The sequence below is a fragment of the Hemitrygon akajei genome, chromosome 12 (assembly GCF_048418815.1).
Source record: "Hemitrygon akajei chromosome 12, sHemAka1.3, whole genome shotgun sequence".
NCBI lineage: Eukaryota > Metazoa > Chordata > Chondrichthyes > Myliobatiformes > Dasyatidae > Hemitrygon > Hemitrygon akajei.
The window spans coordinates 14,902,849-14,926,120 of NC_133135.1; the positions used below are offsets into that span (position 1 = coordinate 14,902,849).

The window sequence follows — 23,272 nt, forward strand, 5'->3', positions numbered from 1 at the left end:
ATTAGGTATATGACTATTAGGTATAATAAAAGTGGAGACTGATAGGTTCTTGATGAGTAAGAACACCAAAAGCTGCAAGAGAATAAGGTTGAGAGGCATAATAAAAGAGCCAGGATAGATTACTGGAGCAGACTTGATGGGTCATATGGTTAATTCTGCTTCAATGTCTTGTGGGGCACCTTTATTGAACATGATTAAATGTCTTGGCCAAAAGCATCGAATGTTTACATCCCTGCATAGATGCTGCCTAACCTATGAATTTCTGAAGCATTTTGTGTGTATGTTGCATAGATAAGGTAGATCAGGGGTCACCAACCTTTTTTGCACCGCGGACCAATTTAATATTCTTGCGGACCGGCCGACGGGGGGCAAATATCAAGACCGGAATATAGATGGTGAGTCAACTAGAAGTCACTTATAAATGGCTAATACACTCAATTTCGTTTCTAAAGGGGCTTATCTAATGAATTTAATATTAAATACACAGCGCATATTTTCCTTGTATGAACATATAAAACCATTGCAACATACCAATATCACTGAATCAGTGGAGCCCTAGGCTTGTTTTCCTGCAACAAGACGGTCCCACCGAGGGGTGATGGGAGACAGCGATACTCGAAGGGGGTTCCTTATGTCTAGTCTATTCCGCAATTTAGTTTTCGTAGCTCTCAGCACTTGATTCTGTCCTGCTTGCTCACGATTTTTTCGCTCAAAATATTCAACGGGTTTGTCTTTAAGTGCAGGGTGCTTAGACTCAAGGTGCCGAAGCAGTTTTGAGGGCTTCATTGCCTCATTAGGCAGCCCCCCGCCCGCCTGACGCCTTGGCCAGGTGTGGCTGATCGTGGGTAGGGTGAGAGGGCAAAGTAAGGGCTGGAGGTCCCTGTGCCAAGGTCACAGTCCAGACAGAGCGACCGACCGACCGAGCGACGAGTGAGACAGGACACACGCCCACCCCCCTTGTAGGATCTATCGGCCAACAAAAGTTTGGCTCGAGGGTAACTTTCAGTAGATTGCAGCGAGGTAGTGGCTCTGCTACTTAGGAAACCCAAGCCCGAATTAGGTCGTCTGTGAATATTTTAGCACAGGGTTCCCCACAAACATTCGGTGCGCTAAACAGGTTTAGAGACGGTGCCCATCTGTCCGCGCTCCAGGCCAGTACCAGCAGCACTTCCCGGAAGGCCAACCAGTGAGCCCCGACACGAGGGTATCACTGCTGTTAGACGACTGATGACCTCGCGTGCGTTCAAGTTCAACAGTGGGTGTGACAGGGAATGAGGAAAGGTGCAGCTGACTCATATCTTTTCATATCGCCAAATCATATCGTTGCCTCGCAGCCCGGTAGCACATGCACTGAGGTAGATTGTCAGTCTTTTCCCAGGGTGAGCATTTCAATTAATAGCGAGCACAGATGTAAGGTTTGAGGGAGAATATTCAAAGGGGATGCGTGAATTATGATTTTTTTACATAGAGAATGGTGGGTGCCTGGAATACTCTGCTGGGAAACTGACAGAAGCAGATACAATAGTGATCTTGGAGAGGCATTTGGACAGGTGGGCATTGGAGGGGGTAGAGATCATGTGCAGACAGATGGGATTTGTTTAATTTGGCATCATGTTTGGCAGTGACAATGTGGGCTGAAGTGTCTGTTCCTGGGCTGAGCTCTTCTGTGTTCTATGTATACCTTCCACTTGAGGGAAATTCCAATTCTCAACCTCTTCTAATAAAGCTGGCACACAATTACTCAATGGTTAATGATATAAACATCACTCAGAAACAAATCTGATTTATTTTTGTCACTGGTCTTTCAGGTGTTCAAAGGAGGTAGAAGGAAGGAGAGAAGTTTGCAGTGGTGGTGACTGTTCAGACTGTACCATTAATAAAAAGACAGGATTGCCAGATGGATATTGTACATTTTATCCAGAGAAGAACCAGAATACATCATCTTCAATAATGTATAATCAAGGATTGAAAAATGTAAGTGGAGTCACCGGACTGCATTCTGAATGTTGATGAATTTCTGTACCAGGTGATTGTTCCTCAGCCACAGTTGATCGCTGCAGAGCATCGTCAATGCAATATCCCAGGCCAACCTAACTTCAGCTGCTTTAAAATCAGGTTTATTGCTTGAATTTCAAATCTATTGTTATTCAACTGTATATACGTATAATCAGCCAAGGAAAACCATGTTGCTCCAGACTAAGGTGCACAGCACAGTACATGTAACTTACTCAGAACATATAAAGTAGCTTTACCACAAATAAATTAACAATTAATAAAATATATTCCAGAAGATCTACATTTAACATAAGGTGCATTTACAACACAAGTCAAAAAGAAAGATGTTTAACGCTACTGACATTTCATAAGTGATGAGAGCATAGTAGTAGGAGGGAGTTCAGTCATCTCACAGGGAAAGACTGTTTCCCATCTTAACAGTCCTTGTCCTAATTCTATAGTACCTCTTGTCTAATGGTAGGGATCAAAGAGATTGTGGGACAGGTGGGAGGTACTCTTGACAATGCCAAGCACCTTGCATACTCCTAATAAATATCTCAGAGGAGTGGAAGAGAGACCCCGACGATCTTCTCAGTAGTCCTCACAATCCTTCGTAGGGCCTTGCGGTCAGGTGGCTTGAAATTCTGGTACCAGATGCTGATGCATTTTGTCAGGACACGCTAACGGTGCTCCGTTAAAACTTGATTAGCAGTGTGAACATCAGCAGACCAAGCACGCAGCCATAGGGTTTGGGGGGGGGGGGGGGAGGGGGAGGTTGTAGTGCTGGTTCCCAGCGTGATGGAGCTAGAGGTTTTGCTGCAAACACAGACTGTCTGTTGCCTTTGTGTCAAAAAGTCCAAGATCCAGTTATAGAGGGAGGTACTGAAACCCAACAAGACCAGATTACCCATCAGCTTCTGAGGGAATGATCACATTAAACACGAAGCTGAAGTCAATAAACAGCACCCTGGCATATGAGGCACCATTTTCCAGGTGGGACAAGGATAAAGGCTATAAGCATTGACATAGGTTGTGAATTTTGTCATTTTGCAGCAGCAGGGCAGTGCATTACATAAAAAAATTATAAATTACAATATAATGTATAAAAATAAATTAATATTGAAAAAAGGAAAATAGTGAAGTAGTGTTCATATGTTCATTTAGAAATATGAAGATGGGGTGGAAGAAACTTTTCCTAAAATATTGAGTGTGGGTCTTCAGGCTCCTGAACCTCTACCTGGATGGTAATAATGAAAAGTGGGGCATGACCTAGATAGTGAGAGTTCTTAATGATGAATGCCCCCTTCTTTAGGCAGCACTTTTTGAAGATATCCTCTCTTCAAAGTTTAAAGTGAATTTATTCTTCAAGTACAGCGACTGGGCCAGATACTCTCTGTAGGTTCACTTTCCTTAAGGATGCTCCCATGTTGGCCTCAAGGACTCACATGGTCAGCAGGGACTGTGGGAGTTTGTGAAGGTTCCTCCATGTTCTGTTGGTCATAACAAACATAAAACATTGAGCTCATCTTGGAGTGAAACCTTTTTGTCACATATGTCAGTTGTTTTACTATGTAGAAGGTGATAGCATTCAGCCCTTTCATGTCTGTTGAGTATCCTCGTGTGGTTTTCGTTTGCTCTGGAATTGCCACATCACATGTGAGATGGCTTTCTAGAGAATGTACTTGGATTTCTTGTAATGGGGAGGAGGATGGTGCAGATGATGAAGCTGGCTGTATGGACAGTCCTCTGCAGCTTTCTCCAGTGCTGTGGAATGGCACCTCCATACCAGACAGTGATGCAATCAGTCATAAATTTGCCAGTCTTTGATTGCATACCAAATCTACTCAAGCTTCATCAGTGACCTTAACCTCACTGTATTACTGCTGCTGCTTGTACATTCTTCAATGTGAATTTATTCCTCAGTCATTAAAGCACTCCTGAATGACACCCAGATGTTTACTGATTTCAAACAGAACAGGGTAGGTCAGAATCCCTAATAACTGCATCCACCCCTTCGTGCCATATGATGGTATTTATTCATGCATGGGATGTGATCATAGCTAGTAATACCTCTGATAAATGCCCCTGATATGGAGAACTACAGCCTCATGACTCCAGTGATCTGACTTCAGTCATGACCTCAGTCTCTGAATGTGTGGAGTTTGCCATGTTCTCCTCCAGTTTCCTCCCATGTCCCAATATAGTTGGTTGACTAAAGAGCTATTCTAAATTATTCCTGTTGTATAAGTGAGCAGGTGAATCTGTTGATGGAAAGTTGGGAGAAAAAAATGGGATTGGTGTTGGGTTAAGTCTCTCCTAAGAGTCTTGGAACAAAGCCACATCTATCTCAGACAAGGTAACGATACCAGACTTATTTCACTGAAGGATTTCAGTGGACCAGATAAGTTATTTTTAAAAAAATCAGGAACTTCATGGTTCAGTTATTGGAACCAGCTCTGATTTTACATTTTTATTTAATTTCCTGAATTTATATTTTCCATCTTCTATGGTGGGATCAGAACTCAGTCTTCCTGATCAATTGGCCAGAGGTCATGCTGAATCACTAACTTCTTAGGACATCACACTGACGAAGTACTTCTAACACACGCCTACAGCTGCCTCTCAGCTCCATGGATCTGTATTTGATCCTGACCCTTGAGATGGAAAATAAGTAGGGGGATGGGATGTATGATATTGCTAGGATGCTGGCAGCGACTCATGGAAGATAGAACATAGAATAGTACAGCACAGGAATAGACACTTCAGTCCATGATACCCATGCCAATCTAAACTAATCCCAGTTGTCTACACGTGGTCCATATCCCTCCACCTCCTGTCAGTTTATGGTTCTATAGAAATACCTCTTAAACAATGCTATTGCATGTTCTTCTACTACTCCAAGATTGTCTGACCTTTTTTAAAAAATGTATTTGTTTATATTTGGATATTTCAAGATACAGCACAGCAGCAGGCCCTCCTGGCCCAAAGGGCTTGCACCACATGACTTTTAACCCACTTACCTATACATCTTTAGAAAGTGCGAGAAAACCAGAGCATGTGAATAAAACCCATGTGATCACAGGGAGAACATAGAACATCCTTAAAGAAAGCAGTGGCAATTGAACCTGGGTCCTTCTTAGGTTCTTCTGCACTGTACGTAATAGTGTTACACTATCTTTCACATAACTGTGTCACTCTATTTTTCAGCAAGTATAGTGAAATCCAGGCAACATCTTTATTCACTACACAGTATCTCTTGTTTTGTTAAAGAGGATATTCCTTAACTCATAATCCTGAACATTTTTGGAAATCTGATAGCGCCATAAGATATTGGAGCAGAATTAGCTCATTTGACACATTGACTTTGCTCTGCCATTTAATCATGGTTGATTAATTTTTTCAACTTGATTTCCTACCTTCTCCCTATAATTTTTAATGCCCTTACTAATTAAATACCTATCAATCACCACTTTAAATACACCTAGTGTTAGACACATAAAAAGAGGTTTAAATAGAATAGAATCATGTAGGTTCTAGGACAAGAGGGCATGACTTCAGGTTGAAGGACGTTCATTTAGAACAGAGGTGCAGAGAAATTACTTTAGTCAGAGAGTAGTAAGACTGTGGAATTTGTTGCCATGAGTGGCTGTGGAGGACAAGTCACTGGGTGTATTTAAGGCAGAAATAGATAGATTCTTGATTAGCCAGGGCATCAAAAGGTATGGGGAGAAGGCAGGGGAGTGGGGATGACTGGAAGAATTGGATCAGCCCATGATTGAATGGCTGAGTATACTCAATGGGCCGAATAGCCTGCTTCCACTCCTGTATCTTATGGTCTTACAGAGTATGGTTCAGATAGGGGCAAATGGGATTAGTGTAAAAGGGAAAAAGACTACATGGATATGGTAGGTCAAAAGGCACATTTCTGTCTTTGATCAGGTGACCTGTTGTTTATGATGTTGATTGAAGTATAACTATCAGGTAAAATAGTATTAATCCCCATACTATTTGAAATAGGTCTCAGAGATCAGTTGTGATCTTCAGGGAAGGACCTCCTTTTAGCTACTCATCTGTTTAACAGATTATATGTTTTCTAGGTGGCTGAATTCTGCACTGACAAGACTCACAATACCGAAGCACCCAACATGCAGAACAGAATGTGCAGTTACAGGAGCACTTGGGATGTGATCAGCCAGTCAGAAGATTTCAGAGGCATTTCTTCGCCCTACACTGGTTCAACCATCCCAACATTCACACTTCTACAGGCCAAGGACCGTGTAATTTGCTTAGTTCTTGACGTTTCAGGAAGCATGCAGGGGGTAAGGTCTTCTATGATCAGGTCATTTGATGAATTGTGTAGATAGAGTAATAAGAGAGGTATTGCAAATGCATGCTGATACTTATTTACTTATCTATGCATATTTTATTCCATTCCATCCTTTAACCTCTAACTTCATCAGTTTTTATTTGTATACCGTATAATTCTTTATTTTTATATAATTCTTTATAATTATTGAATGCTTTTTGTTGCATGTTATGCCCTGAGCAACACACCAGAACAAATTCCTAAAATATGTAAATGAATATGGCAAATAAAGTAGAACTTTGATTCTTAATCCTTGATCCTTGAAAGCAGCCTCAGTGTCGAAGCTCTGCAGTCCCTTGTCTATAACATTTTACTTTAATTTACTCTATGTGTGTAGAAACAATCATAAGGTCATCATTTGGTTCAAATTTATGCAAAATGTTGAAGTGGGTTTACCATTCCTGTTGGACTAAGAGTCAACATTCATTTAGTGATGGGGTGGGTTTTTGGCTGATGTGTGTAAAGTGAACAGCTAGGCAGCTTTACCATCTTATTCTCAGACATAGTTAAGCATCAGGACCGATGGTGTGAACCCCAAGGTCTTGAGGGAATGTGCTGACAAGCTGTGTGGAGTTCTCCAGTGCATTTTCAGTCTTAGTCTCAGCCTGGAAAGGGTCCTGACAGTTTTGGAAACAACATCTATGGTCCCAGAACCTAAGAAGGACCAACTGAAAGATTTAAATGACTACCATCTGGTGCCCCTGACATCACATATCATGAAGACTCTAAAGTGGCTGGTCCTGGCTCACATCTGACCTCTGGTCAGATCAGCCCTTGATCCCCTGCAGTTTACCTACCAGGAGCACATTGGAGTCATCGATGCTGTCATTTACCTGCTGAACAGAGCCTACTCCCATTTGGATAAACAGGGCAGCACTGTGAGGATTGTGTTTTTTGATCTCACAAGTGTTTTAAATGCCATACAGCCCTCATTGCTGGGGGTGGGGGGAAGCTCCATTCAATACAAGTTGGTACTTCCATTGTATCCTGGATAATGGACTATCTGAATAGCAGACCACAGCCTATGCAGCTTCAGAGCTGTGTGTCAGACATAGCTATAAGCAGCATTGGCACTCACCGGGCACTTTCTTTTTACCCTGTATAGCTCGGACTTTAGATACAATACTGAGTCAAGTCATCTGCAGAAATTTTCTGATGACTCAGCAATAGTTGGGTGTATAAAGGGGAACAGGAGGATGAATACAGGGCTCTGGAGGAGGACTTTGTCAAATGGTGCAAGTTGAATCATCTGCTGCTCAAAATCAGTAAGACAAAGGAGCTAAGGACTTTAGGAAGACTAAGCCTGCACTGCTCCCTGTTACAATCAATGGTGAGGACTTGGATGTGGTGAAGACCTACAAGTACCTGGGAGTGCACTTGGATGACAGACTTGAGGTGAGCACCAACACAGAGGCTGTATACAAGAAGGGCAAGAGTTGCCTCTGCTTCCTGAGGAGACTGAGATCATTTAGAGTATGCAAGCCTCTCCTTCAAATACTTTACCAGTCTGTTGTTGCTAGTACGATCTTCTATGTGATGGTATGCTGGGGCAATGGCATTAATATGGGTGATGCCAACAGGCTCGATAAACTGATTAAAAGGCTGGCTCTGTTATATGAATCAAACTGGATGTATTGGGGGTGGTGGTAGAACAAAGGACCTTTGGAAAAATCCTGGCAATTCCGGAGAATGTTTCTCTCCCTCTGCACACACCTTGGCTGAATAGAAGAGCACTTTTAGTAATAGACTAAAATAACTGCACTGCCCCAAAAAGTGCTATATGAAGTTATTCTCACCCTAGGCTATTAGGGTCTATAATGAGTCAACCTATAGCCAGGGAAGTGATGATTGTTAGATTGTTTGAGGTAACTTTTTTAAATTCTTTCTTACATCTCTTCTAATATTTGTAGATCTGTGCACTTGTAATGCTACTGTGACACTGTAATTTCCTTTAGGATCAATAATGTATCTACATTTCTGATTACATGAGCTGATGTTATTTCTTCCTCCCCTTCATTTCTTCAAAACTATAATCCTTAGTGCCACTCAGAAAAAGCACATAACTATAACCCTAATGCATGGACCATCCCTTGGACCCAAATGGTCAGTGATACTTTGTAATCAAATGGGGGGGGGGGGGATTGTCAATGTTTGAATGGAGTTGTGGATATGAAGAAAATCTAACTTTTATCTAACCAGCCATGAATAATACAGAGACTCAAAACAATTAGATACTTAGGAGAGTGTAGCAAACTTTATTATGCTGAGGACACACCTTTAGACAATCCAAACAGCTACATAGGTGAATTCATCCAACCTGATCCCTCAACTAGAAGCTGGGATGCTTGGATAAAATGGACAGCTTTCTGTGTTCACTTTTCAGCCCTTCAATGTAATTGTGCAGATATCACCAAGTGCTGTCAGTATGTCAAAGTGCTGGCATTGGTGAACACTGGGAGTCAGTGAGGGGTGTGAGCAGCAGTGAGGTCAGACAAGGTAATATTTTACCTTTTTCCTCAACTGTTAAGGCCAATGGATAGTATGGATATATTTGGTATATGTTATGGGGGTTTATGTTAGAACATTTTATTACTGTGCATGCTTAACCCCCGTCACCATTGTCGTGAACCACTTGCATTGCCCACTGGGAACTGAGGTTCTTTATTATGCATATAAGAATACTTCTCCCCGCCTTGAAAGAAAAACAAACACAACCTGCAAAGGACAATAATCTTTTGCAACAAAGAGATTTACATTCCTTAGCCAGTTTCTTTTCTTTAATATTTTTAACTGTTCAACATTTCTATTTCAATTGTAATGAACAATTTCATCCACTCAATATATTTCAATCAGACTCTGAGGTGGTTTTCTGATCCTTTTTCATCTGCTCTTCGTTTCCAAAGGTGTATTGCTTGCAGTTGTTGTGTTAATATTTGCACCTCTCTGAGAACTCTGACCAGCATGTTCATTTTTTACATATGCTGGCTCCTTTGGTGAACTGACATGTGATGCGTCACAGCTATGGATTGGGTCTTATGGTCATAGATCCACGCAGTTCCTTCTCAGAGATGTCCTTCACTCTGCTTAGGTCTAGTAGGAATGTGGATCCTTGCATGGATCACGTGCCAGAATCTCAGATTCAAATTTGATCTTTAGGCTTCAAGACAGGTTGGCTTTTCTTAGTCTTATTGTGATACTGTTAGTATATTTCTTTCCTTTTCACTTCAGCCAATTTGACTTATCTGCTCCTTTAGGTGTCAACAGGTTTTCACGGACTGGAAGGTTAATATTTATGCATCAACCCATCAGCATTTGGGCTAGTGAAAGGCCATTCTTTAGTGGGGGACTTCTGTAGATCATTAGACTTTTGTGGAAATCCTCTCGTCCATCTTGAGCTTTCTTCATGACAGCCTTCACAACTTTGACTGAACTATCTGTTAGGCCATTAGATTTTGGGTGATATGGACTTGAAGTTATATGTTGAAATTCCCAAAAATTGGCAAAGGATGAAAATTCACAGCTCAAAAAGTGTAGACCATTGTCTACTACTACTTCACTACTTCTATGCCTCACAAACATATTTTCAGGAAGGTGATGGCTTCTTTGCTGGATGTTGGTTGCAGTGTTGCAGCTTCTGGATAATTGAAAAAGTGGTCTTTTATAACAATATGACGTCTTCCATTACAATCGAACAAATCTACTCCAAGTTTGAGTATGGCCTGGCTGGTAAAGTGTGTGGCAGACGTCGTTCAGCTTTCTGCTTTGGTTTTTAAGTAGGATGTATTTCACATTAAGTAGAGGTCTGGCTGATGTCTTTCTTGGTTCATTCTCGGCCAGTGAATCACCTCACAAACTCTATGTTTACAGTTTTCCTCACCAAGATGCCCTTCATGTATCTTCCAGAGCATTTCTTTGTGCAGCATTAGTGGAATCACTTTGAAGACCATATCTTTCACTACAGACAGTTCGGTTCTGCATGTGCAATAACCCCGAATATTCAATGGACAGCCATTCTTTGCTTCTGGCCATCTTTTCAGTATTGTATCTTTGAGTTCTTTCATTGTTTCATCTGTCCCTGATGCTTCTGTGTTCTATCAGCTGACACTGGACTACACATGACAATCATGTAAACATAGGCCTGTATATCTACATTAAAGTCTTGGTCAGTCTTTGGTTTCTTGTCAACTGCTCAAGCCAGTGCATGACCAGCAAGTATATATTTTCCCAGTGTGTAGATCATCTTCACCTTATATTTCTGCAGCCTTATCAACATGCTGTGTATCCTCATGGAACAGTCAGTCAGTGGTTTGCACGTAATTGAGAGTGGTGGGTTACGGTCGGTGCAATTCAAAAGCTTGTTCATAGATGTTAACGTTTTGCATGTATATATGTTGGTATGAAGCTTTTTCTCTGTCTGTGCATAGTTGGCTTCCACACTTGTTAAAGCCCTTGATGCCAAGGCCACTGTTTGCCATGTTTTATCATGCTGCTGCAGCTGTACTGCTCCAGGGCCACGATGGGATGAATCAGCTGAGATCAGAGTACATCCTTCCAGGTCATAAAACTTAAGCATGAGCGCTTCAGTTATAATTCTTTTCAGCATCTGGAAACACTTTTCTTACTCATGACACTAAATTCAATCATTTTGCTGCTCAAGGAGTGACCTAAGTGGTGCTGACGCATTTGACATTCGAGCAATGAATTTAGCCAGGTAAGTCACCAGCCCCAAGATACATCTCACCTCCTCTTTGTATTTGGGTCTCTCCATGTTTTCAATGGCTGATGTCTGTTTTGGATCAGGCTTCACTCCTTCTTCAGATATGACATCTCTTTTGAAGATCAGCATCTTAACACCAAACTCACATTTCAATTTATTTAATCTCAAATTGATATTTTGTGCCATGTCAAGCATTTGTCTCAGTCGTGTATCATGTTGATCCTTGCTGGACTCCAGATCGTGATGTCATCTATCATGGTCTTGACAGTAGGTATGCCCTCAAAGATGATGTGGATAGTTTTAAAGTGATATCTTTCCTGTGGTCTCTTAAAAGTACAAAGTCTCGAACTTGCTTCATCAAGCTTCACCTGTCAAAACCTAGTTGACGCATAAAATTTGCTAAACCACCTGGTACCTGCAAACCAACACATGATCTCCTCCTGTGTTGGCAATTGAAAGTGTACTTTTGCTCTGCTATTGCTTTGGGAAATGCCTTGTTCACTGCTCCTCTGTTGTGTTTGTCCTGGGCAGCTCCTTAGCTTATGTTCATTTGGTCTCTTCTGCCCTGCACATGTTCACAGCCTTTTCCAGCATCAATTCTTTTTCACATAGCGTCCATTATCTGGAATTTCACAAACTATTCTGTCTATAACTGCTGAGTTTTTCCAATCTCCAAATTCACAGGACTTACTCAGCTTGTGAAGCTCAGCTAATATTGATGGAGGCTAACACCTTGTTTCTGGTTATGGGGAGGGGGGAGCTTATATCTCTCAAACATGATGTTTTTATTGAGAAAAAATACTGCTCAAATTTTGTCATCAGTGTGTCTAATGTAAAAGCTGTCTCATCATTTTGAAGCTGTTGTAGTTGTCCAAAGCATCTTTACCAAATATATGCAAAAAAAAAGTGTTTTCAAATTTTCATCAGTCCCGCACACTCTACTAGCTTTTGAAGCTATCAGTTAGATTGTCAGTAAACTGCATAGGTGCAGGAGGACATAGCTTATCCGTGACAGGAAGTCTAGACATCTTACCTGAATCTTTCTTGGTGAACCTTGGGAATAACATGAGCTCTCACATCGCTGGCTAGCTTCTTGCTGTCACTTGCTGCTAGCACATTTTGTGCTCACAGTCTCTTTCTCAGTTGTGCACAGCATTCATTTACTCTGTGTTTAGAGCTCACTCTGACTTCTGATGTCACTTCATATTTGTTTAAATGAAGACATACTTGATGTGTCTTTATGTTAAAATATTTCATTATTGAACTGCTTAATGCTGGGCATGCAACCCCCATCACCATCATTGTCTCTGGTTCCAGGTGAACCTCTTGCATTGACCACTGGGAACTGAAATTCTTTATTATGCACACATAATAACACTATATGTTCCTTCTCTGTGGTGAGGGAGATTAGGAAACAGTCAGGTGCCACTGAGGACAATTTCTGCAGCCAGTGCTTACCAGCTGTAGCTTCTCTCAGATTGTATGGATAGTTGGAGCAGCAGTTGGATCAGTGAGGAGAGTACAGGAGGCAAAGACTATTATAGTTAGCATTTCAGTGAGGTGGTCAGACCAAAGGTCCTGCCAGAGTTTGTGCTAGATATTCACCTTCCAGAGCCCAAGGGGCTTAATGCTAACATTAGTTTACCAGCACAGAAGCATGACCCTTCCGAGGGTTAGACTTGTTTCTGACAAAATTAAAATTCTAACCAACATTTTTAGTTCACGCTCACATCATAAACAACAGAACCACAAGATTCTCATTGGACTATGGTTTAATGAACAGAAACAATGTGATGCACCTAGGGTCATTTGATGTACATACAGTCTATATATATAAGCTAATTGTATGTATATATATGTCCTGTTCAAATGTAGCAGGTTGCACATGAATCCTAGAGGAACCAATATTCTCACAGGCAGGTTTGTTAGAGTTGTTGGGGAGTGTTATATACCCCTAGGGTTAATTTTTTTCTGTGGACTGTCACTTTAAAATGCCGGGAAAATGAGATTGACTTTTGGACATTGTTTGCGTTGCTCCAGAGAGAGAGAGATAGAGAGGTGGATTTATTTGATGGACAATGAATGTTTATGGTTTCTCTGCAGCTTGTTCACTTTTTACAAGGGCAGTCACAGACACACAGTTAGAATCAAGATGGATTCGGTCAATGAAAGACACCAGTGAGTCGGTTGCTGGTTTAACTTTCAGTAGCCAAAAGGGGTAAGTTGAGATCAATTCAGAGTATTGATAAATGACTCTCACAAGTGCTGCAACTAGAAGAAGTTTGCAGAGAAGAGAGAAGAGGAAGGTTTGAAACAGAAGAAACCTAGTGACAAAGAGATCACTGTTTGTATTCTCTCTCTAAGTAGCCCGTAACAGTGAGCTTGTTTCTGTTTGGATAAGGAAGTGTGATTGTCACATAGTTAATCCACAGAAGTGGGTTCTCTGGTGAGGGGAAAACCTTTGTGAATACCATGTGTGTGTTTACCCTTTGTCTGGGGGTGGTAGTTCACTGAAGAAAGGCACCCCTGTGACAAATCACTGTTGGAGTTATTTTGTATGTCGTGGAACTGGATAAGTGGCTATCACGTTGTGTATGATTGGGGTAAACTTGTGGAATCTACCAGTGTGTAGACCCTTGTCTGGGTGGTGGCTCACTTGAAGATGCTCCACTTTGTGATAAGCTACTGTTGGTGATAATCCTGTTTGAGTATCCTGTGGCTACTACTTTGAGATGTCCCGTAGCTGAATTCGAGAGTGGTACCACTTGTGTTGAAAGGATATTCGTTGAAGATCACTGTCAGTGATACTTCATGTGTGGAGTGGAACAACTTCAGAGATAAAACCAACTGCTATTGTTATTTTGTATTGCTGTTGTGGAATCTGTGGAATATTGACATAATTGCCTTCTCACAACACTCACCTTTGGATTACAATAATCTCGCATAAATTAACCTGTGCATTTGAACTGAACTTTTCTTACATACCATCGTAAGACTGTAACTCTTGCCACCTGAGCTTGAATAAGTTTGGGAACTTTATATTTACCTCAATATATGCATAACACCATTAGTTCTTGATTTACCTGGTTTAAGTTACTATATGACATAGTTACTAATAAAATAGTGTTTTGTTAACAGCAAAACCAGACTCCAGATGTGCTCTATTGCTGCTAATACTTTTACAGGGTTGTGTGTATGTAACAGGTAGGTTTTAAACTAATTTGGCAGGGATGTGGGAACTGGAGTAAAGGGACTCAGGATAGTATGGATGGCACAAAAGCAAAGTAAACACAAAGTACACTGCAGATGCTGTGGTCAAACCAACATGTACAAACAAGCTGGATGAACTCAGCAGGTCGGGCAGCATCCGTTGAAATGAGCAGTGAATGTTTCAGGCCGAGACGTTGACTGCTCATTTCAACAGATGCTGCCCGACCTGCTGAGTTCATCCAGCTTGTTTGTACGTGTTGACTAAAGCAAAGATACCATGCAGCCAGACTGTCAGGAAGGGCAGACAGATGATAAGACATAATTGCAGCCAGCAGGATGAGTAACATCATAGAAACATAGAAAACCTACAGCACGATATAGGCCTTTAGGCCCACGGGCAGACAGATGATAAGACGTAATTGCAGCCAGCAGGATGAGTAACATCATAGAAACATAGAAAACCTACAGCACGATATAGGCCTTTAGGCCCACAAAGTTGTGCTGGACCTGTCCCTACCTTAGAAATTACTAGACTTACCCATAGCCCTCTATTTTTCTAAGCTCCATGTACCTATCCAAAAGTCTCTTAAAAGACCCTATCTTATCCACCCTCACCACCGTTGCTGGCAGCCCATTCCATGCACTCACCACTCTCTGCATAAAAAACTTACCCCTGACATCTCCTCTGTACCTACTTCCAGCACCTTAAAACTGTACCCACTCATGTGAGCCATTTTAGCCCTGGGGAAAACCCTCTGACTATCCACACGATCAATGCCTCTCCTCATCTTATACACCTCTATCAGGTCACCTCTCATTCTGTGTATCAGTGCATTAGGGATGCAGATTCGAAAAGGGCAGCAAATACAGTGCTCATAGTGTTATATCTCAATGCATGGAGCATAAGAAATAAGGCAGATGATCTTGTTGCACTATTACAGATTGTCAGGTATGATGTTGTGACCATCACTGAATCGTGGCTGAAGGATGGTTGTAGTTGGGAGCTGAATGTCCACATTGTATCAGAGCGATAGGAAGGTACGCAGAGGGGGGAGACATGACTCTACTGGTAAAGAATGGCATCAAATAAGTAGGTAGATGTGATATAGGATTGGAAGACATTGAATCCTTGTGGGTTGAGTTAAGGAACTGCAGGGGTAAAAGGACCCTGATAGCAGTTGGCCTCCCAACAGTATATGGGATGTGGACCACAGATTACAACAGGAAATGTCAAAAGGGCAATCCTGTGATAGTCATGGGAGAATTCAATATAGAGTTTGATCAGGAAAATCAAATTGGAAATGGATCTCGAGAGTGAGGTTGTTGAATGCCAATGAGATGGCTTATTAGAGCAGTTTGTCATTGAGCCTACTAGAGGATCAGTTATACTAGTTTGGGTGTTATGTAATGAACTGGAGGTGATCTGAGTGCTTAAGGTAAAAGAACCTTTTGTAGTGATGACAATATGATTGAATACAACTTGAAATTTGATAGGCAGAAAGCAAAGTCTGACATAGGAATATTTCAGTGGAGTAAAAGAAATAACAGTGGTATGAGAAAGGAATTGGCCAAAGTAAATTGGAAGAAGATCTGACAGGGATGACAGCAGAGCAACAATGGTGTGAGTTTCTGGGAGAAATGAGGAAGGTGCAGGACAGACATATTCAAAAATGAAGAAATACTCGAATGACAAAATCGTATAACCGTGGCTGACAAGGGAAGTCAAAGCCAAAGCTAAAGCAAAAGAGAGTGCATACATCAAAGCAAAATTTATTGGGAAGACAGAAATCTGGGAAGCTTTTAAAACCCTGCTGAGTGCAACTAAAAGAATCATTAGGTAAGTGAAGATGAAATATGAAAGCAAACTAGCAAACAATATCAATATCAAAGTAAAAGCTGCAGGACTGCAAGAAAATTAGGCTGGAGAAAGAGTAAAAGGGGCCAAACAGATGGCAGATGTTCTAAAGGAGCATTTTTCTTCAGTCTTCACTGTGGAAGATATTAGCAGTGATCATATCTTGAAGGGTGTAGGGAAAAGAAGTGAGTGTAGTTATTATTAAAAGGGAAAAGGTGTTCAAAAAGCTGAAAGACCTACAGGTGCATAAATCACCCAGACCAGATGAACTACACACTGGGGTTCTGAAAGAGAGTGGTAGACATTGTGAAGGCATTAGTAATTATCTGTCAAAAATCATTGGACTCTGGCATGGTGCCAGGGGACTGGATCATTGCTAATGTCACTCCACTCTTTAAGAAAGGAGGAAGGCATCAGAGAGGAAACTATAGATCAGTTAGCCTGACATCAGTGTTTGGAAAGATGTAGGAGTCAAATGTTCAGGATGAGGTTATGGAGTACTTGGTAACATAGGACAAGACAGGACAAAGACAGCATGGTTTCCTTAAGGGAAAATATTGCCTGATTAACCTGCTGGAATTCTTTGAGGATATTACAAATAGAATAGATAAAAGGGATGCAGTGGATGTTGTATATTTGAACTTTCAGAAGGCCTTTGACAAGGTACCACACACGAGGCTGCTTATCAAGTTAAGAGCCCATGGTATTACAGGGAAGTTACAGGCATGTTTAGAACATTGGCTGATTGGTAGGAGACCATGAATGGAAATAAAAGAATCCTTTTCTAGACGGCTAATGACTAGTGATGTACTGCAGGGAACTTAGACAGATTAGGAGAAGGGCAAGAGATTGGCAAATCAAATACAATGTTGGGAAATGCATAGCCATGCACTTTGGTAGTAGAAATAAATGTGCAAACTATTTTCTAAATGGGGAGAAAGTCCAAAAATCTGAGACGCAAATAGTCTTTGGAGTCCTTATGCAGAACATCCTAAAGGTTCAATTGCAGGTAGAGTCAGTGGTGGAAGGCAAGGTGAGAAAGGCAAATGCACTTATCATTCAATTCAAGATGTCCAGAATACAAGATCAGGAATGTGATGCTGATGCTTTATAAGGAAATGGTAAAACTTCACCTTGAGCATTTGTGAAAAGTTTTGGGCTCCTCATCTAAGAAAAGATGTGCTGGCATTGGAGAGTGTCAGAGGAGGTTCTGAGAATGAAAGGGTTATCAGACAAAGAATGTTGGATAGCTCTGTACTCACTGGAATTCAGAAGGATGAGGTTGGATCTCACTGAAAACTTTCAATTGTTGAAAGGCCTAGACAGTGAAGATGTGAAAAGGATGATTCCATGGTGGATAGTCTAGGACAAAAGGACACAGGTTCAGGATAAAGGGGTGTCCATTTAAATCAGGGATGCAGAGAAGTTTCTTTAGCCAAAGGGAGGTGAATTTGTAGAATGTATTACCACAGACAGCTGTGGAAGCTGTCGTGGTTTTTTGTGCCTCACAAATGACCAAGAGATGCAGAAGATTCTTCAAGAAGGGTTATACGTTAATTTGCAAATCAAAGCTGAGACAGTCATTGAGCTAGTCGCTGACTGTCCCCCCCCCCCCCCCCCGATCCCTGGACACTGCATTTTTATAGCAATCTCCTGGTCCAGTTGCATTAGCATATGTAGTCGATCTATAGTTGCGTATTACAAGTACCTCATGTACATCATGTCCCTATTGTTTCTATCAATTGACTTAATCATGTTCTAATCTACATCTCTTAGCTACCTCTCATTAACATACTATTGTCTTCCACATTTTTAGGATTTCAGTCTCCTACCAAATTGGGTACATGCATAGCAAATAATAGTTTTAGGATTATGTGACTTAATTATGTTCTAATCTATATCTCTTAGCTACTTCTCATTAACACATCATTGTCTTCTACATTTTTAGGATACATGCATAGCAAATAGCAAGTTTCAAAACTGACTTCATAGTTTTGGTAAATTTATACTTTTATACTCCAATATATCCCCCCTTTGAGACCTAGAGGGTCTCACACAGAGAAAGAAGACCAAGAGTTCACGCACAAAAGCCCCAATAAACTCAAGCACTTATTCCCAAATCTCGGGTTAAACTATAATTTTCTGCGCCAAGACCTCAAAGTATTCTCTCCCTGTTATCCTGGGCCGCTGAGCCAAAAACCTGTCCCTCTGTATCTGAGACAGGGAAAAAGACTCAGCAGCCCTTACAATCTACTCCCACACTGTCGTTTTGCTCCTGTTCATCCTGCAGGTGTTGTAGGCTGTAACGATACATTTTCGGTTTTTCTTTCTCCACTAAGCTTGCTTCAGTAATTGCCACAAGCTTTGGAAATTGTTTGGTTGCAGCACGCACTACAAGAGATTTGAGACAAGGAAGAAAACAGCACAGCACAAACGCACAGCTCAACAATGTAATACTGACAGTTATTGCTATTTTAGTCAGCCATGCTCCCCATCCTCCGAGTCTACTTTCTAACCAATCAAAGAACTGATGTCCGAACCCTGCATTCTGTTTGACCTCCGTCCACAGATTTTTTAATTTATTCATTGCTCTGGTGAAAGACCCTTCTGGGCTAGTATTATTCGGTATGAAAGTGCAGCATTGTTCTCCAAACATTACACACACACCCCCTTTCTCTGCCAAAAGCCAATCCAGTACCTGTCTGTGTTGCCACGCCACCCTGCTAGTTGCATCTAGCTGTTGCCCTAAGGCCTCCAGTGCATCATCGGTGTAGTTGATGAACCTCTGTTGATTGTAGTATATACAGTTTATCCATTCAACATTTTTGCTTACCCCTATCACAGGTATGATAGCTTCCCAGCCTGCAGCAATCTCATTTCGTGCCTTGAATTCATTAGGTATACCTCTCGGCTGCCTTATACTGTCAATCCGGATTGTCGGGTCCGGGACATATTTTCTCTTCTGCCGTAGCAGAGTCCGCTGCTCAGGGAAGTTAGCATTGGACTGTACTTCAGGGGACATTATAACTTCCTGAAGCAGCATGACACGCGTACATGTTCCTGCCCACCTGAGGGGGAGCGTAGATCTCAGACCTCCTTCCTGTCCACACAGCCACCAAGTGTCTGCTAATGGGATAGTCTGAGAGTCCATTGCACCCTCAGGAGGAAGGGAACCCGTCAAGTGTCTTTTACCTGGGGTTACATCCCACGTCTGAGTGCAGTTGCCTCGGAAATGGCCAACCGGGTGAGTGCCCACCCGCATGAAACATTCATAATTCAGATGGTCCTGCATTATAAGCTGTTGCAGTGTAGGTGTCTGGCTTCTTTTGTTTATAGCCCAGGGTCTGCTATAATTACAGTGATAGGCAAGCTTGTTTTGGTCAAACTGCGAGGAAGCCTGATATAACATACACCAATAGGGGCACATTGGTGCATTGTTCATACAGTTTTGATAGCAGGAATCTGCTTTAACGCAAATCCTCATGAAACAAGCCCTAACCGGACCTGGACACTGTTGCTCACATTGTTCCCTGTGCTCTCTTCGCCACCACGTGCAGGTGGAGGAGTTATAAGGCATGGGAACTACATGCTGAGTGAGGCTTTCCCTTGAGCACAGGTAACAATTTTGTCTCTTAGTTGTCAGAAACGAGTCACGCTCCCGAATAATGGCTTCAAGACAAATTCAAGGAAACAAAGTTTATTAACAGTTCTGCAGAGCTGGGCCCCCTCAGAGAAGGGAACCCTGAATCTTACAGGGCAGCAGGTTTTATCCTTCTTCCTTACCACCCCTCCTCCCTGACTCAGGAGGTACACAGTGTTTTCCCATTCCATATTTGGAGTTGTTTTTTACACGTTTCTATAAAACAATAGTCCATATCTCAGGACTTCAATGATTCCACAAACAGTTAATCTTGTCAGGGCTTCTGCATTCATAATTAAATCACATTTGTTTACAGACTTTAACCCAGACATAATTAAATCACATTTGTCCCCGGACATAATTAAATCACCTTTGTCCTTTGACCTTAACCCAGACCTCTTTCAGAAACGCACATCTTAATTTTGAATCCTACAATACCACCCTTTTTCTTTTTAAGATGTGCGTTTCAGCTAGCATTTCTCTCACTCCCAGGGGGCCCACCATCCTTCCTCCGCCCCCCGTGGAGGGTCAACTTTTTTCTTTAATAGCATAAGTTTTAGCTCGTTTGTCCCATGTTGGGGTATCGCTACTGCCTGGAGCTGGAATATACTGCGCCTGATCAGTGTTCGTATACAAGGAATCACACACGGCAAAAGTAAGAGAATCATTAGACCCCCGCCTGCTACTAGGAGAGCGGTGCGCCACCAACTACCTCCTAGTAGCCCGTCTAGCCAACTCATGTTCCCCAGGGATCTCCAGGTTTGTACTGGCACGTGGGCCAGTTTCCGAATTTTGTCGGATATTTTTAACACGGTCTTTCCACTGTCGTCTATCTTAAGGCAACAGTTTGTAAGATTGAACTTCCCACATACCCTGCCTTCAGAGGCCAATAGGTAATCCACAGCCAGCCTGTTCTGGTATATTGCTGTTCGCATCTGACTCTGCTGTTTTGCCAACAGCTCCAATGCCAGTGCCGTGCTGAGGTATTGCTATTGCCTGAAGTTGTGACACACTTCGTCTTATTAGTGCTTGTACACAGGGAATGAGGCAGGGTAAAAGCATCAAACTCATTAATCCACCTCCCACCATCCAGAGTACTGTTCGCCACCAACCGCCTTTATTATAGACCTGATAGTACGGCTTACCATTTTCCCAACACTCTTCTGCTTTTATCATAACAACGGTCATTTACATGCGAGTGGGATATGAAGGATCCTGGGAACACCCTCTGCCCCACTCATACCACGGTTCTGCACTTGTCACATTTCCCTTCAATTTCCCCGACATATAGAATCAAATATATTACAGTCAATAATGTTACAGTCCACATAGAGTTCATTTTTGCTGCCTTTTTAGCTTCACCACCAACGGTTCTTCACCGGGAACACAGGTCCACTCAGTGTGGCTTTCGGGCTTCACCGGTCCTTTTACCCTGGATGCGTGTGTCCACCCTTTTTCTTTTGTCCGTACAGCCGCCTCTGTTGTTAGCAGGACCTGGAAAGGGCCTTCCCACTGTGGCTGTAACTTCTCCGGCTTCCAGGTCCTTACCAGAACCCAATCTTCAGGCACGATCTGATGTAAAGCAAAGTCGAGCGGCGGAGTCTGGGCCAAGAGACCCTTTTTCCGCAGTTCTGCAAAGGAACGGGACAAGGCCAGTAAATTGTTCTTTACAAATAAATCACCCCCCTGTAGTGTGGGATACCCCTCTATTTTATTCCAATATGGCAGTCCAAAGAGCATCTCATAAGGAGATATTCCTATATCCTTGCGGGGCGCTGTACGTATTCTCAGGAGAGCGATCGGCAAACACTTGGTCCATGATAGCTTGGTTTCCAACATCAACTTGGTCAGTTGTGCCTTTAGTGTGCTGTTCATTCTTTCTACTCGTCCCGAACTCTGGGGATGCCACGGGGTATGGTACTTCCATTCGATATCAAGTGCATCGCAAATTAACTGGTGCGTATCTCCTTCTTGGTACGTGGTAGTGACATTCCCGTTATTCCAGCTATCCTTTCTGGGGTAATGCATCGCTGTCCTTTACTGACCCGGTGTCCCAGATACCTTACTTCCTTTTCTACAAATTGTAACTTTTTCTTTGAGACCCGTAGCCCCTGCTTCCCCAGGAAGTTCAGTAGTCTGATGGTGTCTTCCTGCACCCCTTCCTGTGTTGGCCCGGATAGTAATAGGTCATCCACGTACTGTAGCAGTTGGCTCTCTGGAGCACATTGGAATTCCGCTAGTACTTGCTCCAAGACCTGCCCAAATAGGTTAGGTGATTCGGTGAACCCCTGTGGCAGGACCGTCCACCGGAGTTGTCTTTTCCGCCCCGTCGTAGGATTTTCCCATTCGAACGCAAACATGTCACGACTGCTCTCTTCTAGCGGGCAACTCCAGAAGGCATCTTTTAGATCTATTACACTGAACCATTCATGGTCAGGGGAGATCTTACTCATCAGCGTGTAAGGGTTGGGCACTACCGGGTATCGGGTTTGGACTACTGCACTTAGGCCCCGCAGGTCTTGTACCATCCGATAAGTCCCATCTGGCTTTCGCACCGGGAGTATTGGGGTATTATATGGTGACATACATTCCTCCAGTAGTCCATCAGGTATCAATCCCTCAATCACCGGCTGCAGCCCTTTTCTTCCTTCCATTGAAATAGGGTACTGTTTTCTCCGTACTGGTGAACTGTTAGGTAATAGTGAGATTTGCAAGGGGGGACGTTCAAACCCCCCCGGTTCCCTTCCTGGTACCATACCTCCGGGCTTATTTTCCTATCGTCTTCTTCCCTGAGGGCAAACAGCTGTACCATTATCTTCCCATTCCTGGGCACAGTCCCGATGCCTAGCCTGACTTGCAGATCCCGCCCGAGCAGGTTGAATCTCACAGAGGGTAACAAAAGTAGGTCCTGTCCCGTTACCCTATCCTCATGTTCAATTTTCACGTTTTCTATAACAGGTACTTGTATTATTTTGCCTCCAATACCGGATACTCCCATTACCTTTGTTCCAGTTCGGGCACCGGGAGGTATCTGGATTACGCTAGATCTTTCGGCACCCGAATCTACCATAAAGGTTGTATCTGACCCTTGGGGACCTACTTTTAAATTTACCAGGGGTTCCTGCCGATAATTCATCCCCAAGGGGTGGAACCCCCGACCTCCCTAGTCTTCATCTTCCATCATGGCATACGAGCGCACTTCCCGTCGGTATCTGGGGCACTCGCGCCTGAAGTGTCCCTCTTCGTTGCAGTGAAAACATCTTAAAGCCTTCCTTAGCCCTCCTCCTTGCTCCTGGCTACTACCTCGATCCAACCATGGTCCCTGTCTCTCTCTACTATCTGCGGTTACTTGTCGCACTGTCTGGACCATTATCCTTGCAGTCTTCTTTTGTTTCTCTTCGTCCCTTCTTACAAACACTTTCTGTGCCTCCCTAAGTAGTTCACTTAAGGGTTTAGTATTCGAATCTTCTAGTTTTTCCAGTTTTTTTT

The 23,272-nt window shown here is 42.5% G+C and overlaps 1 protein-coding gene across 1 annotated transcript in view; it reads left to right on the forward strand.

The window, feature by feature from the left end:
- The window catches only part of LOC140736731 (calcium-activated chloride channel regulator 1-like), an 84,991-nt gene that overhangs the window by 23,518 nt on the left and 38,201 nt on the right, over window positions 1-23,272 (forward strand). The window contains exons 5-6 of the mRNA XM_073062611.1: window positions 1,809-1,974; window positions 6,093-6,314. Coding sequence (XP_072918712.1) covers window positions 1,809-1,974; window positions 6,093-6,314 — 388 coding nt within the window. The remainder of the gene's footprint in view (window positions 1-1,808; window positions 1,975-6,092; window positions 6,315-23,272) is intronic.